Here is a 17,294-nt window from a genome sequence, read left to right on the forward strand (position 1 = left end):
TAAAGTAGCTTCATTAAAGGGCTGAACAAATAATAGCCATAATACCTAAGCTAAAAAACATCTATTTATGTGTCAAGACAATCACATGCTCTTATATTTTGTGTCAAGACTATCATATGCTCTAAACAAATAATAGCCATAACAGAACATATAATTTAAATGATAACACTCCAATTCCTTTAAAGAAATATGATTAACAAAATCTATAGCCACCATATTTTCTGACAAGAATTCTCTCAATCTTACGGTTCTTATAAATGTTGTAAAAGCACATTACCACTACAACTATAACAGACACCCTATAAACATAAGGATGAAGTGTGGTTCAGAGAAAAGAAATATTAACACCCTGAGAGTAGTAAACAGTTACCCTTAGGATATCATATCTAAGATATGCAAATTAATCAAATATGCTCCCTCTTACCTTAATATAACTATATAATATTAAATAGCAGTAATTTAAAGTGAATCAAGGTATCGAGCCGAGCCGAGCAGTACCATAAAAAGGGATGAATATGGAAACTTGGACAAAAGTGCATCTACAACGATAGAGACATATAAAATATAATAGATTGTTTATACTCATGATGTAACCAATACACTTTTTAGGTATTCTAAGAATTTTGGCAAAAAATGAAACGGGTCAAATGAGATCAAAAGTTTTCCAAGATGTATATTCAATACAAAGTCATAATCATTTCATTGAAGAAAATCAAAGTTACTAATATCATAACAACTTACGTGATCAATTTCTAATAGGGATGAGCAAATGGTACTAAATACCGAGACCGAATACCCCGAACCGAAATATTTTAGGTACCGACTTTTAGCGTTTTTAGTACCGGTACCCATTTTTTGGATTTTCCGTACCGGTACTGTACACATTTTTGGGGATTTTCACTACCTGGTTGGTACCAAGCTCCTCTCTACTTTCTAACAACTTGGACCATGCATTGTTGGAAATCAAATCACGTGTTTTCTTTTCTCGTATGACAAATCAAAGCGGTAAGTAAGATCTCCCAACGATATAATTCGCCTAAAAGTTACAAAATCAGTTTGTAAAATAGCATTTACATTACATATTATAACATTTTTTCCTATTAGCACTTTTGTTAGCTAACAGGCCAAATGTGTAAAATCTAAGAATTTTGGCTAAAAATAAAACGGGTCAAATGAGATCAAAAGTTTTTCAAATTGTACATTCAACACAACCTCATAATCGTTTCATTCAAGAAAAACAAAGTTACTAATATCATAACAACTTACATGATCAGTATAGCTGCAATACGCACTTTGTATTCATTATCTCGAAGCAGCCTCACGTATACTGGAAAAAAAATCCCTCCTATTTTTGATGTAATCATAACCAGATTAGTTAAAAAACAAAAAAAAAAAAAACAGAAATAAGAAGATTACTAAATGACCATAAAGCTGACCTACTGTCGCAAAAGTGAGCCAACATGTGAATAAGGACCGTATGGTTCATAACCATAACCATGATCCATATCCCCATATACTCCATGTATAGATCAGAACAAATTGTTATCAACTTATCATAAAAAAAAAATAAAAAAAACTATCAGCTAGTTGGAACATCAAAAGAGTGAAACAAAATCTTACATGAGACATATGAACTCCATCAGGATTTACATATCTCAAGTAGTTATCCCAATCATTGGTGGTACCATAATAACCTAAAAAAATGTATCCATCATAAATAACAACCAAAACAAAATTCAAAAATAAAGTAGAAAGCTTGCATATAAATGCACTTATCAAATACAAACATCTTCCTAATCTACATACAAATGTGTATCAAGTTACCTATATAATAATTGCCGTTGGGAAAATAAGCCACTGTTAGATCCATGAAATCTGGTACCAAACGGTTAACTAAACCATCCCAAGGCGGGTTCTGACCATTACCGGTGCCAGTGATATCAACCGAAGACTACCTAATAATCACACATACTTAACATCATAATATGCCTCTATATATAATATTACCTAGTTACAAAACATTAATAAAACAACAGTATAACATATTGTTACATAAACCTTTATGCCTCATCTTCTTAGCGGACTCATGAATTACTAATGTCTTCATTGAGAATCCAAAGATTGGTTCTTGAGCAAATGAGCGGTTTCTGTAGAAGAAAAAGTAAAGAATTCCACTTCTTTCAACATTAAATTGGTTAATTATTAACCACACATAATTGAATTAGGATTAAGAATCTAACATACATAATCAAATCAAACTTCTAAACACTATTTTTTACGATTATTCAATACAAAATAAAATATTTAAGCTAAAAGTAAACAAATTTTCAAACCAACATTAATATATTCCAACAATACAATATTAAAATCCTCACTCATCAGTAAAAATGACTAATACGTATAATTAAAATAATAATCTTTATATCTAATTAAAAGATCATGCTAAAATATCAAAGACTATAATAATCTTTAGCCTTGCCCATTAATGAGTTTTGATACTTTATATTAAAATGGCTATCAAAATTGGAGTCCAGTTTGTACATTTTTCGATCCGAACCAAATTTACACATTTTTTAAGAATGACCTGTTTTGATTTGACCTGAACCCAATTTGACACAAACCAAATTGATACTTCTTTGAAATGACTCGTTTTGACCCTAACCCAGTTTCACCCTAACCAAATTGGCACTAATAATAAAAAGTCTCATTCTGACCCGAACCCGTGTGAGACGAACCAAATTTATACTTTTTAAAATGGACAGTTCTGACTCGAACCAAGTCGAGACCTTTTAAACGACCTGTTTTGACCCGAACCAAATTACTACTTTTTAAAACGGATGGTTTGACCCGAACCACTGTCTTAAACAATATGTTTCAATTTCATGTAACACACAACCAATAAAGTTTAATAATTATAAAAAAATATAACGTACATAATTAAATCAATCTTCTTAACCCTATTTTTCATTTGTTTTATATTATCCAAATCATAAACCATCCCTTTCGAGCTTACTTGAACAAAAAAGAAAACCATCTAAGGATATTATTATATGGATTATGATCGAATACTGTAAATGAAGTACTTCTATTTTAATTTACCTTATGTAGTGGCATTGAGAATAAGATTTTGGACTTATAACCTAACATATTGGGGAAATAAAAACACAATGAATTAGGATCAAAATGAGGTGATATTCAAAATCTAAAGAAGCCCAAAATGAAATATAGCAAATTAGCAACTTACTGCATCATTTTAAAGTTTTAAACTAAAATCAAGTGACATAAATACAAATGAAAATGTATCTCTAAATCCAAGAATCAAGATTGTGAGCCTATGGTGTTGATTGTTATTTTCAAATTTGGGAATCTTAAGCACCAATTACATTGCAAATCGGAGCCCTAGTTAAAATAAGACATACAAACGATTAAAATGACCAATAGAAAATCAAACTACGTAACAATTTAGAACCAAAATCAGAATCGTCGATTACCAATGCAATTTGAATTCGATGATTACCTTTATCGCAAAACCAAGCAGATGCCGACTTTAGAGGTGAGGAGCGATTCATACCTATGATCTGATAAGATCGAAGGAATGCAAAAAAAAAGAGATCTAATCAAGAATAAAGATGATCAATAGATAGAAAACTGAATCATACCTTGGTATTGATGATCTTTCAGGAATGAGATTTAGGGATGATGAGAAGGAGATGTATGATGGAAGAAACAGAAACCCTAGATGCGAATGAAGGTTGTGTGTTCTTCGGATTATAAGAAATATATAGCCGAAACCCTAAATTGAGAGATGAAAACCGATGAATCTTAGGGAAGAAGATGAAATCTTGTCATCGATTTGAGATAGAGATGCAGAAGCGTATTGAAGAAGATGAAATCTTGGTGATTTTGAAGTCTTGATTCCTTGCGAATAGGAAGGAACGGCAGAAGAACGATGAGATAAAAATTAGGGTTTGTAAGGGAAGTGAAAAAAGTTGAAGTCGGGGTCATAATAACATTCATACGGATCCCGCCTCAACCCATATACCAAAATTTTTGACCCATGATTTTGGAGCCAAAACCAAAATCTAGGTGGTCTTAGCAATTGCCACATCATTTTCCAAGCCCCCACATAATGCCACATAAGCCCTTATTTATCATGTTTATATATATATATAGATTCTTTTCCTTATTCTAATACATAATTTCAAATAATGCTTTGATATGGTTTAGTTAAAAAAAATATTATCATCATCATTGTAAATTAAAATTTGAGTAAACTGTCATTTTGGTTCCTGTGGTTTGGTCATTTTTGTCATTTTAGTCCAAATTTCAAACTTTTTACATCTGGGTCCCTATGGTTTCACTTTTATTGCCATTTTAGTCCAAAATCCAAAAAACCATATTTTGACTATTGAATGCTGATTATTTTGTCCTTTTGTGCAAGGGTATAATCGTCCATGTTAATTTATTATAACATTTCAAAAATTAATGGCAATGGGGTAACTTGTAACTATGTATTAAAGATATAACATTAATCATCAAAACCCAGAAAATCAAGAACATCATCTTCAAGAACATCATCATCAAAACCCAAACATCGTTCATCTTCAAACATCATCATCAAAACCCAGAAAATCAAGAACATCATCTTCAAGAACATCATCAAAACCCAGATATCGTTCATCTTCAAACATCATCATCAAAACCCATAAAATCAAGAACATCTAAAACCCAGAAAATCACCATCCTCACTCACCATCCACCGCAACCACCACACGCTTCCACCGCAACCACCACACGTTTCCACCGCAACCACCGGACATTACCATTACCATCACCCCCAACCACCATCCCGCACCAACAACCCCGCACCACCACCACACCGGCAGATCTGAACCACCATCTCTCACGGCGCACCACCACGCCAACATATCTGAAACAAGCACCATCCCCCCACCACCATTCTGCACTAGAAAGAGAGAGAGGGAGAGAGAGAGAGAAAGAAACAGGAGAGAGAGAGAGAGCCGAACGAGAGAGAAACATGAGAGAGAGAGGAACGCAGAGATGACGATGACGATGGTGGATCTGAGTTTCGGTAGGTGACAACCTCCTAGGGTTTCGAGCCAAGAGCTCTAGCTCCTGCGAATTTACACATTCGGATTATGTGGTGGTGCTCAGGTGGGGTGGTGCAAAGTGATGGTTGTAAGGTGAAGATGGTGGGAGGTGGTGGTTGTTAGGTGCAAATGGTGGGAGGTGATCCTTGATTGTGAGAGGGAGTTATTAAATGTGAAAGATGACGTTCAGATTTAAAATTGAAGAGCACCCAAATGTTCTGAGAGAGAAAGATGAATTATATATAATTAATTAATTTAGTTTATTAATTATTGAAATGTTATAATAAATTAACATGGACGATTATACCCCTGCACAAAAGGTTAAAATAATCAGCATTCAACAGTCAAAATATATATGGGTTTTTTGGATTTTGGACTAAAATGACAATAAAAGTGAAACCACAGGGACCCAGATGTAAAAAGTTTGAGATTTGAACTAAAATGACAAAAATGACCAAACCATAGGGACCAAAATAGCAGTTTACTCTTAAAATTTAAAAATCCACGAACTAACGCAAATTAAAAACTAGTGCATTAAATGTATATAGTTTGATATTAGATGTAAATTTCCGAAACTCACTTTTTAGTTTTTACCTCTATGCTAAATAATTTAGTCCAATATTATACACATATAGGGAATAAATAAAATACTAAAATTTACATATGATTATTGCATGATACCAAGTTATTTCATCCAATATTACACACACATATATATATATTGAATACTAGGCTATCACCCGGAACATTCCGGGGTAGGATAATTTAGTTTTCAAGAATAAAAAATACATAAAAAATTATTAGTATCTTCTTTCCCTTCTGTTTCATCAATATCCTAACTTTGTCTTCACGTGTATTCATAGTTTTCGTGTAAAACTAATAACCTTTTAATTCTTCATAAGATCTCAGTATAAAAATGTTTCGTAAACCCATTAAAAATGTTTATGAGGTTGACGGACTATCAAGTATCCCCGAAAATACAATTGTGGAGGATGTGCAGTAAAAGAGATGAAAAGATTTATCTATTATTTAGAATTAGTCGCTTTCTACATTTGATGATTATGTGATGGATGATATAGCAAACGGAAATGTCTTAAAACAATGGTTATTTTTAAACTTTAATGGTATAAAACATATTAATTGTTCCTCATAATGTTCGCGTGAAGGCCCAACCGCAATTCTTAATCGTATACACTGTAACGAATATAAGCCATGACTACAGGATGTTTAAAATATTTTGAAGTTCAAAAATTAATAATTCAACAATAAAGTGTAAACCAAATAGAATCAAAAAGGTGGAGAACATAAAAGTTCAAGTAAACAATTATAACAACCAAGGTTTCAAAACAATTCACTCAAATTCAACATTTTACGTCACAAGCTACCAAAAAAATAATGAATCTGTATAAAAAAATTAATGAATTAGGTTATTTATTTAGGTTCACAATGCTCGGTTGTCTATTGTTGGATAGCGCGCCGTTTCTGCACCACCACGTGCACCATACTGAGATTTGGAGAACCGTATATATAGCCAGCTTCCACTTCACAGACCCAACTTTCACTTCACAGACCCCTCTGATTATGCTGACCAACAAAATCCTTTAGCTTAACCGCTCAAGTATGTATACCCACTAACCATTTTCGACATTTCTTTTCATTTAGTTGAATAAAATAATACAATTGAGTAGATGAAAGGATCAGATGAAGCACTTTTTGTCCAAATGATTTAAAGTTTTCATTCTAAATAATTAGTGTCAATTGTTATTAAAAAAGTTGTATTATTCAATAATAATACATTATACACGGTTGACTATCAGTCCATTTAACTCAAGATAAAACATAATCGGAATCCAACTTGATAAGTATCTAAATAAAGATAATAAGAAGAGCCTCATGGGATTCGAGAAGGGTGTACATATTCAGACACCTTATTCCCTAAATCCACACCCTTCTAGACGCCTCGTATAGACCTATACGAGGCGTATAGGTTTGCTTTTCCCGACAGCTTCTACACCTCGTACAACGTCACATCAGTCAACTTATACGGGGAGTCTAGCCCTGTACGAAGGGTCAATACGAAGGTACTTAGACGCCTCGTATAGGTCTATACGAGGCGTCTTGGACTGACCGATTTGACTATGATGAGACTATGCCCGACATGACTTAAAGGCATACGGGGAGTAAAGACCTATACGAGGCGTCTTTAACTCACATAAAATGCAACCTACAGTGCGTTCTTGGTCCACATCCGAGCATTCAACAAACAAACACTCACATTCTGTTTCTTCTTTTATTTGTCTTTTCGTTATTATCATCCCGGAGTGTTGAAATGTCATCATATTGGGACGGCAACTATATCTTCGGGCAGTATTCTAGCGAAAAGTGGGGGCACGAAGGCGTTCCGGTAACAGTTATTAGCGTAAATGTTTTAATTGCTTGTTGTTTTAGTTTATTATTTACTAATGATGATACGGTTGTCTATTTTGGAGGAGTCTGGCGTTCCCGATTCTAATGAGCAAGAGGAGGTTGTGTCTAGTATACAAGGAAAACAAAACAACCCGTTTCTAGATTTGAACAAGCATCCTCCTGTTGATGAAACAGCCCCTGTAGATGACTCATACCATGCTAGTGGATACGGAGGAGACGGTGGATACGGAGGAGACGGTGGATACGGAGGAGACGGTGGATACGGAGGAGACGGTGGATACGGAGGAGACGGTGGATACGGAGGAGACGGTGGATACGGAGGAAACCGTGGATACGGAGGAGACGGTGGATACGGAGGAGACAGTGGATACGGAGGAGACAGTGGATACGGAGGAGACAGTGGATATGGTGGATACGGTGGATACGGTGGATACGGTGGATACGGGGGATACGGTGGATACGGAGGAGACGGTGATCATCAGCAATTCATTTCCCCGGGCACTCCTTATGTTCATCAAAACAATTCGGACGTTGGAGGATATGGTGGTTATGGTGGATATGGTAGATATGGTGGTGAAGCACCTCCGATTCTGGACAGTCTGTACTTAAAAAAGACGGTATAAATTACTATTTTATTATTAATATTTTTATTATTATTATTTTTATTATTATTATTATTATTATTATTATTATTATATTATTATTATTATTATATTATTATTATTATTATTATTATTATATTATTATTATTATTATTATTATTATTATTATTATTAATATTGTCGATGTTACAGGTTTTCAACTCCTTAGATGAACTAAAGAAACGGATACAAGAAATAGCAAATGCGGATGGTTTCGTTATTGTCACCCGTCGATCAAAGAAAATCGGGGGAAGAACCGGGAGGGTATGGCTTGAATGTGATCGTGGTGGTGAGCACCAGAGTACAGCAACACTTAGAAAAGCTGGAAGCAAAAAAACCGGTTGCCCGTTTTACCTGCTAGCTGTTCGAAACCACCCGTATGAAACCTGGGAGATAAAAGACGGAACAATTGAACATAACCACGAACTTTGTGACGACCTGTCGGCCCACGCGTTTGTGCGAAGGTTTACTCCAAGCGAAATGAAACTGATCGAGCAGCTGACAGCTCAAAACATGGAGCCGCGCAAAATATTTCAAACGATAAGGAAGCAGGACCCCGACAGGTTTCATGTTCAGAAAGACGTTCAAAACGTTGTAGCGAAGATTAGAGCCGAACAAAGACAAGGATTGACTCCCATGCAGTCACTAGAAAATGTGCTGATGAACAACGACTTTATTTACGAGACACGGGAAGAACCCGGAACAGAGATCGTAACAGAGATCTTCTTTCTTCATCAGGACTCGAGAGTCATGTGGCGTGCATTCCCCCACGTCATGATGATCGATGCAACGTACAAGACAAACATATACAATATGCCCTTTATCCAGATTGTTGGTATGACGCCTACCAACAAATCGTTTATTATCGCGCATGCCGTTGTTAGTAAAGAACGGGGTGATAACTTTGTGTGGGTGCTTGAGAGGGTTAAGGCAATGTTGGATGAATGTATGGAGCCACGTGTGATTTTAACGGATAGAGACCTAGCCCTTATGGGCGCGTGTGCTAAAGTATTTCCAGACGCCTCCAGGCTTCTTTGCAGGTGGCACATACAACAGAATGTTATGAAGCACTGCAAGGGTGCCTTCACAGACGACGACTGGAAGAAATTTATGTCATTCTGGGGGACATTGATTGAGTCTCCATCCATACCCATCTACGACTACCACTTGCGCAACATGCGAAAGCGACTTGTGGAGTGCAAACGTTCTAGTAAGTTTTTCTAATAACATACGACTCACCTATGCAAATTTTATTAAATTATTTTTACTTTTTAGGAGTCTTCAAATACGTGTACGATAACTGGCTAAAAGACTATAAGGAGATATTTGTCTTTGCGTGGACTGATAAGAGGCGCAACTTTGGTAATCGTACTACAAACAGAGTTGAGAGCCAACATGCCAACTTAAAGAGATACGTCGAAGATAGGAGCTCGCTGGACCGTATAGTTGGTTGTGTCCGGGATATAGTTGAGACACAGTTCGGTGAAATAAGGAAGACTTTTCGAGAAAGCATCGAAAAAACAATGAAACACCACAAACACCCGATGTTTAAACACCTACTTGGAAAAGTATCCCACAAAGCCCTTGACTTGTTGCATGGAGAGGCAATTAGGAGGCTAGATGTCTTGGAGCGCTTTAATTCATCATGTGGTTGCCAAATGTGGCACAGCTGTGGGTTGCCCTGTGCTTGTAGGATAGAAAAGTACATGCGTGAAGGTAATAATTGTTGAACGTACAACACTTGTGTGATATATTTCCTTTTTTCATTTTACTTAAACAATATTGTTTTTAACCGTGCAGAGCGTCCGATTCAACTCGAAGACATAGACGTCTTCTGGCGGAAACTTAACTTCCAAAGTTGTAAATTGATAGACGACTCACTTGACGTGGTCGAAGAGCTAGATGTTGTTAGACAACAATTACAGTCGCACCCCCCAGCTCAGCAAAAAAGCCTGCTTTCAAAGATTAAAGCGGTGTTGACTCCAACGAAATCTACCAAGAAACCACCGGTTGTCCAACAAAATACTCGTGGCCGACCAACAACAAAGCAGGTACAAGAAAGGTTGGACGAGGCCTCTCGTATAGATGAAGAATTGAGGAGAAGCTCCTTCGGTGATGCAAACACGTGCTTTGAAGGTTCACGACAAAGTAAGTACGATAAACCTCGCCACAGCTCGTACGTTCCGTCTCAGGCCTCACAACAGTCGGTTATAAGGTCCCAAAAACCCAAAGCGACCCTAAGCCGTTCAAAGAGTTATAAGAAGAAAGAGACACGAGATGATCACGGTTTTCCTTTAATCATTGGGGACGAGTACGTGGGAATCATCGAACGGTTTAAGTCTGACATTCCGCCAGTGTTCCATCCGTACGTCTCGTGCATACGAGATGTGATGCCGGACGGTCATTGTGGGTTTCGGTCTGTGGCTGTGGGCTTAGGGATGGATCAGAGTTCATGGGGGCTTATTAGGAGGGACCTTGTCCAAGAAATGGACCAGAACGAATCGATCTGGTTCCCAATATTTGAAGCATGGGCTGATGGTTATTTTCACACGCATCGTCAGGGCCTAATTTGGGATTCAGTGGCCGGTTGTGGGGAGAATCACTGGATGGACTTCCCCTTTGCAGGACTTCTTATTGCACAAACGTACGGTATCGGGGTGCACCTGTTAACGACAACCATGGGTGCGAGTTCCACTTACTTCCCAATACTAAGTCCTCCGGCTAATCAACAACCATTATTCATAACGCTTACACATGTTAACGAGAACCACTTCATACATGTTAAGCTGGAAGGGGATTATCCTATGCCACCAGCACACGGGCTATGGTTGACCCACCGAAGACCCCATACAGAACAATGGGAAGATATGTACTTGCCACGTCTAGAATGGTATACATCGATAATGAATCCTCGGCCAAGATCAAACCCCAGTCTTAATTACATAGATAGTTACACGGAAGAATGATTTTTGTAATTAATAGTATTTTATTGTAATTAATAGAATTTTATTTTAATTAATAGTATTTTATTGTAATTAATAGTATTTTATTTTAATTAATTTTGTAATTAATACTATTTTTTTGTAATTAATAGTGTTTTTTTGTAATTAATACTATTTTTTTGTAATTAATAGTATTTTTTTGTTATTAATACTATTTTTTTAATTAATAGTATTTTTTTGTAATTAATAGTGTTTTTCTATAATTTTCTACAAAAAATACAACTGTACGACTCGTACAGAACTAGACCCCTCGTATATTGTTGTACAAAAGACCATTTAGCCCCTGATATGCCCCCAATCTAGGCTTATTTCAGGGGCTAAAAAGTAATTTCACTTAAACTAGACGCCTCGTATAGGGCTATACTGAGCGTCTATCAGAGCGGGTTTTTGAAAATTCAAATTTTGAATATCTGAATTTCAAAATTTGAATTTTTTGAAAATGGACGCTTCGTATAGACCTGTACGAGGCGTCTATTTGAGCGGTAACAATTCTTTTCTTTTAAATTTGAATTTTGAAAATATTTTTGGTTAATTACTATTTTACCCCTGTTTAGACCCTAGTATAGCCATTTAGCAGGGGCTCAAAGGTAATTTCAAGCCTGTACGATTCGTACAGGTCTATACGAGGAGTACAAATGAGGCGGTTACTTTATCACCTTTTTCTTTTTTAATTATTAAAATGTATTATTAAATGACCATTTTGCCCCTGTGTAGCCCTCCGTATAGCCTTTTTTCAGGGGCAAAATGGTAATTAACCATTCCAGAAATATCTTTTTGGTTTGGTTAATTACCATTTTGCCCCTGAAAAAAGGCTATACGGAGGGCTAAACAGGGGCAAAATGGTCCTTTAACAAAAAGAATAGACGCTTCGTATAGATCTATACGAGGCGTCTAGGCTTCGTATAACACAGGGGGGGGGCCTAGACGACACAGATCATACACCCAAACAAAAAACACACACATACGCTGCTGCTTGATCTATACGCGTCGGACGTATTTTCAACCGTATTTTTGAAGAATCGAAGCATCACCGGTACGTATTTCATCCCGTAGTTAAGTATTTTTGTCTCGTTTATGCCTTTAGACCGTAGGTTTGCCCTGAATTTGAATTTTGTTGGGTTTTGGGGGTTTTGGTATGATGATGATGATGAACTTGTATAACAGGACGCCGAGTATAGCCCTATACGAGGGCTATACGAGGGTCTGAATTTTTTTTTTATTATTATTGTTATTATTGTTTATTGTTATTATTATTATTATTATTATTATTATTATTATTATTTATTAATTATTATTATTAAAAACATTATTATTATTGTTATTTATTATTTATTAATTATTATTATATTATTATTATATTATTATTATTATATTATTATTATTATTATTTATTTATTTATTATTGTTTTATTTATTATTGTTTGTATACGTATACAGTATTTATTATGGAGGACGATCTGATACCGGGCGATGACATTCACATAGAGCCGGTTCAGCAGGGTCCACGACGGAGACAGCGACCGCCTGTGGATACGCTGCAGGGGCATCCATATCTTGAGTTTCCCGACGGCACTGACGCCGCCCGTCATTGCCAGAAGCTTAGGAGGATGCACGTTGGATCGCATGCATCGATCGACTGGGATGCGATGGAGGAGATTGCTGAGACGCCGAGAGTGCGTCGGTTTATACCTATCGATTCGCCGTGGCATCGTCTTTTTGATTTGGCGCACACGCCGACCTACAGGGAGCTGCTGGTCGAGTTCCTTTCGTCATTCACATTTCACCCTCCTGGGGAGCCAGTGCCGCTTCCGTACCCAGGTGCTCCCCATCCGCCTGAGGTTTCTTTCAGGCTTGCTGGCGTTATGCGTTCGATGACGCTAGCACAGTTTGCGGTGCATTGTGGTTTATACATGCAGGAGGAAATCGAGACTGAGATTTACACAGCGGGGCTAGTGGTGGTTGAAAAACCCACTCTTGTAGGGTTTTGGCAGGTGATTGCGGGGGCGGATCATTGGGAGCACGAAAAGTCAAAGGGGAGGGTGTCGTTTGTTAGGGACCCACTATACAGGTATGTACGTTTATTATTGCAATTATTGTGATTATATGCACTGTTTATTAATCTCTGTTTTTGTATTTCGCTAACACTATCTGCACCATTTGCTCGCCACTTCTATTTCAGCGCGCGGCTACAGCCGTGAGTGGTGTACGACCACAGATCTTTTTTTCCTTTACTGTTTGTTGTATAGGAGGCCGTGCGCGCTAGCACACGGTCTAGCCCAGTACTTCGCCTCCGGCCATCACCGGCAGGAGCGCGGATTTTTGTATGGCGGGGCGTACGTGACCGTCATTGCCCGTTCATTGGGCCTCGTACCACACCAGGACCCACATCTACGGACGCCGGCCATCATGCCGACGCGGATGGGTATGCAGTCGCTATGGGGGATGAGGGTTATCAGGAGGTTCCCCATTGGCCCGCGGTTTAAAAACCGCGAAGGGGGCGTATGGACAGAGCAGGCCTTACCAGAGCATTTCGAGCCCGTTCATCCTCCTGCAGATCCTGCTGATGTAGTGCCCGTGGAGGACCCTCCGGAGGATCTAGACGGTGCAGCGGAGCCACAGCCACCGCCACCTGCCGGGGCACCTCAGTTTCCACGTCACGTTATTCGAGGTCGTGCCCCAGGAGCTGCGCTACATCCGGATGTACGAGCCAGGCTTGACAGGCTCGACGATTTGGTAGGTTGGCTGGTACGGGCGGAGCAGGATAGACGAGAGAGAGAGAGGGATTACCCCCGATACCGCTTCCACCGGTTCGAGCGCCACATCAGGAGCACCAGCCGCAGCAGCAGCATCAGGATTCAGATTCGGATTTGGATGCATAGACCTATTGTTGTTTTTATTGTTATTATGGATGTACAAACTTATCTTATATATTTTTGTTATGGATGTAAACAGTTATCTTATATATGTCATATTTATGTTTGTTTTTAGTTATTCGGTTACTTAATGATTGTTGTCTTAAATTTAGGTAATACGGAAACAATATAACCCCCTGAATATAATACGGATACAATATTTGAAAGAAATAAAATTTTAATCGAAAGAATAATATTTAAAAAAGTAAAATGTTAAAAACAATATAATATTTAATCAATATAATATATTTAAAGAGCCGATTTTTAAAATAGTTGATTTAATCGATATAAAACAAAAACTTTTTTAAACTTTTTATAGTGTAAAAAACAAAACAAAAAAAAAACAAAACTTTTTTAAAAACCAAAAAAGAACGATTTTTAAAGGCAAATAGTTAATTTTTAAAAAACAAAAACTTTTTATAGTGTAAAAAAGAAAAAAAACTTTTTTAAAACCAAAAAAAATTTCAACAAAAAAACACATCTTCAAAAACTATCCAAAAAACCATACCAAAACCCACCAAAACACCCCTCATTTCAGCCAAAAAAAAACCAAACATGGACGCCTCGTATAGCCCTATACCCTGCGTATAGGGTTCCTTAAACAACGTGCCTGACACCCTCTGAGACCCCATCGAATTCAGTGCATGTACGCCTCGTATAGAGCTATACGAGGCGTCTAGGTTTAAAAAAGTGTGAAAATAGGCGCAGGAGGTGTCCGGATAGTCCCAGCCTTCGAGAAACTGTACCTGTGAAAATATACCATCACATGATTAAATAATCATAAGAAATGGCATAGTCACATATGATCCCATTCAAAACCTAAGTATTTCACAGCTCATTCATTATGAATTTTGTTTTAGAAAATAAAATGTGGTACAACTTTCACAAATCATTAGGCATTTTCTTTATGAATAAAGTGCATAATATGTAAAAGAAGGTCAGGCAAAACGGGTCTGGTTTCGCGTTCAATTAATCCCGCAAACACGACCCATTTAATCGCGAAGGAGTTGCTATTTCTTGTTAAAAAGGAAACCGAAACTTAGAGATACCTTAACTTATAGAATAGTTGCACGCGATGAGGGATCTGGTGCCGCTTAAAAGTATGGACAGAAAACAACGACGTTACCATGGAAAGTCATCAGAGGCTTCACCATCTTGGTGGAAGTACATGGGCAGTGAGTTGTATGTAAAAAAGAATCTGGTTTTCACTGTAAACATTTATTGTGTCGTTATGGTGGTTGCTTTTTGTAAACATCAATTAATAATTAAAACAAAACCTGATGGGCCCATTCCTTTCGGACATGCATCAACCACACTTCAGCATGAGCCTAGTTAAATGGACTTGAACCTTTCATGAACAAATCTATTACAATGAGGAAAAAAAAAAACAATTAACATAGCATAATCTAAGTAAAAGTGAAGATCTCACATCCCAAACAAAACACTAAGTACCTTTATCCCAGCCAACTGATTTGAGACGTCTGCATTCGAATAAAAACAAAATCAATGCCGTAATAACATTATTTGTCAACTACGTATGTATGCTTATGCTGTATTATACCATAAAAAGGAAGGTTTTACCTGTCAGGTAGACTAAACCACACCAAGAACAGAAAATGAAGATGAATAGACGAAGATTATGGTATGGGTCGGTTGAGTTTGCAAAAATATACCGTCAACTTATTGAAAGCTCTACAAATAATTAATGCTCTAAATCACTAATTATTATGTGTAAGAAACAACATTATTACAATGATAAACTAAAAATTTGAATAAAATAGCTTAGGAGGTTGTCTGCATCAAAAATAGACTTTAAGCAACTTTTAACTCGTTTGACCGACTCTTGTTCCAGTAATAAACAATATATTTGACCCATTTAAGATAATATACAGCCTAAATCAACCAAATTGTAAGTTAATGGGTTGAAATTGTCAACGGTAAAAGAAAAAAAATAAAGATAATCAACACAGACAACGGGTACATATCCACACCTGATCAACGCTACCGGGCCCAATCAAGACAAGTGCCACACCTGAAGCATCCATCCTATCCTGATACATCAAAAAGCCCAACACTATCAATGCCCCGAAACTCAAAATTGCATAACCAGTTAGCATACATTGAAAAAAAAGATCACAGTAACTCTTAAGTCATATCATTTCTAGTTTGTATAGGTTGCATACCTTCTTAGCAGCAAGCAAATCAGCTCGTTTTATACAAACGACACATCTGCAGTTCAATGCGCATACAAAATAATAAATCTTATAAAAAACCATAACTTAATAAAAAGATATGCATACCCAAAATGACGAGCAAATGCAACAACTGCCCTCCGATCCTTCCACAAGTCAGAAATCAAAACCGAATTTCCATTCAAATCACCTCTACTCTCTCCAACAAAATTCCAGTTTCAATAAAATTTCCTGCACAATTAACACAGACATCAAACATCTCCGTTAAAGTAAAACACCGTTAAGTGAGTGTAAATGTGTAATTCTAATTGTTTGTATTGAAATTGTAATTAGGGTTTACAAGGTTTTATACTTAACCAATAACTTTGACTAATTACATTGTTGTCTAATAAAGTAGTGTGTGAATACAAAAGGGTATGCATAAAACTTGCCGGTGGAGCTGGTGACGGCGGCGGAGCTAGGGCATTCTATCCACAGATCTGTAACAAAAAAAAAAAACACCAAGAACAAAAAACGAAGATTATGATGAATTTTTAAAAACTATTGATTTCAAAATTGCAAGGTTTTACCTGTTTGTTCGTAAACCGCATCGCCATGAAATTAGGGTTTCTGGTCTAGATTGTGACCGAACAAACAATACTAAGCCGCATCATTGGAAATCTTGAGCGTTTCCACTAATCGCAATGAAGAAATTGATTTGTGATGGAAGTGTAGGAATCGCGACGAAGAAAACTGATTTGTGATGGAGGTGTTGGATTTTCGCTAGTAGGGTTTGTGATAGAGGCGTAGGAAGAGGAGGTGTTGAATGAAAGGAATAGGGATTTATTTTTTTAGAAGCATTATATAGTCGGGTCATAAGTCGGATCCCGCCCTAACCCATTAACAAATAACTTAGACCCATTCATTTTCCCGCCCAAAACCTAGTGAAGTTGCACCACAACACGACACGTGTCCCAAACCTTATTCATTTATTATATATATAGATATAATATTATAATTTTTCTATGAG

General features: G+C 37.0%; 1 protein-coding gene and 2 long non-coding RNA genes across 4 annotated transcripts; 1 reads left to right on the top strand and 2 right to left on the bottom strand.

Annotated features, from left to right (window-relative positions):
* Positions 1-1,582: 1,582 nt before the first annotated feature.
* LOC110920650 lies at positions 1,583-2,234 on the bottom strand. The gene is made up of 3 exons (XR_002581814.2): positions 2,059-2,234; positions 1,825-1,955; positions 1,583-1,694 (listed from the first exon to the last, which is right to left on the bottom strand). It is a non-coding gene; the product is annotated as an uncharacterized LOC110920650 (long non-coding RNA).
* Positions 2,235-8,922: 6,688 nt separating this feature from the next.
* Positions 8,923-14,489, top strand: LOC118491633. Its single transcript, XM_035989551.1, has 4 exons — positions 8,923-9,389; positions 12,619-13,249; positions 13,428-13,914; positions 14,478-14,489. Exons 1-4 carry the CDS (start codon positions 8,930-8,932, stop codon positions 14,487-14,489), a joined length of 1,590 nt encoding a protein of 529 aa, XP_035845444.1. The 5' UTR covers positions 8,923-8,929.
* An 87-nt stretch (positions 14,490-14,576) lies between these two features.
* On the bottom strand, positions 14,577-16,515 carry LOC110926054. Of its 2 annotated transcripts, XR_004890976.1 has the most exons (7): positions 16,394-16,515; positions 16,277-16,322; positions 16,085-16,144; positions 15,546-15,574; positions 15,371-15,456; positions 15,143-15,301; positions 14,577-14,839 (listed from the first exon to the last, which is right to left on the bottom strand). It is a non-coding gene; the product is annotated as an uncharacterized LOC110926054 (long non-coding RNA). The 2 variants fall into 2 exon arrangements; XR_002584952.2 differs by lacking the exon at positions 14,577-14,839 and having other exon boundaries at positions 14,869-15,301.
* Positions 16,516-17,294: the final 779 nt, after the last annotated feature.

The sequence above is a fragment of the Helianthus annuus genome, chromosome 4, assembly GCF_002127325.2.
Source record: "Helianthus annuus cultivar XRQ/B chromosome 4, HanXRQr2.0-SUNRISE, whole genome shotgun sequence".
NCBI classification, from domain to species: domain Eukaryota; kingdom Viridiplantae; phylum Streptophyta; class Magnoliopsida; order Asterales; family Asteraceae; genus Helianthus; species Helianthus annuus.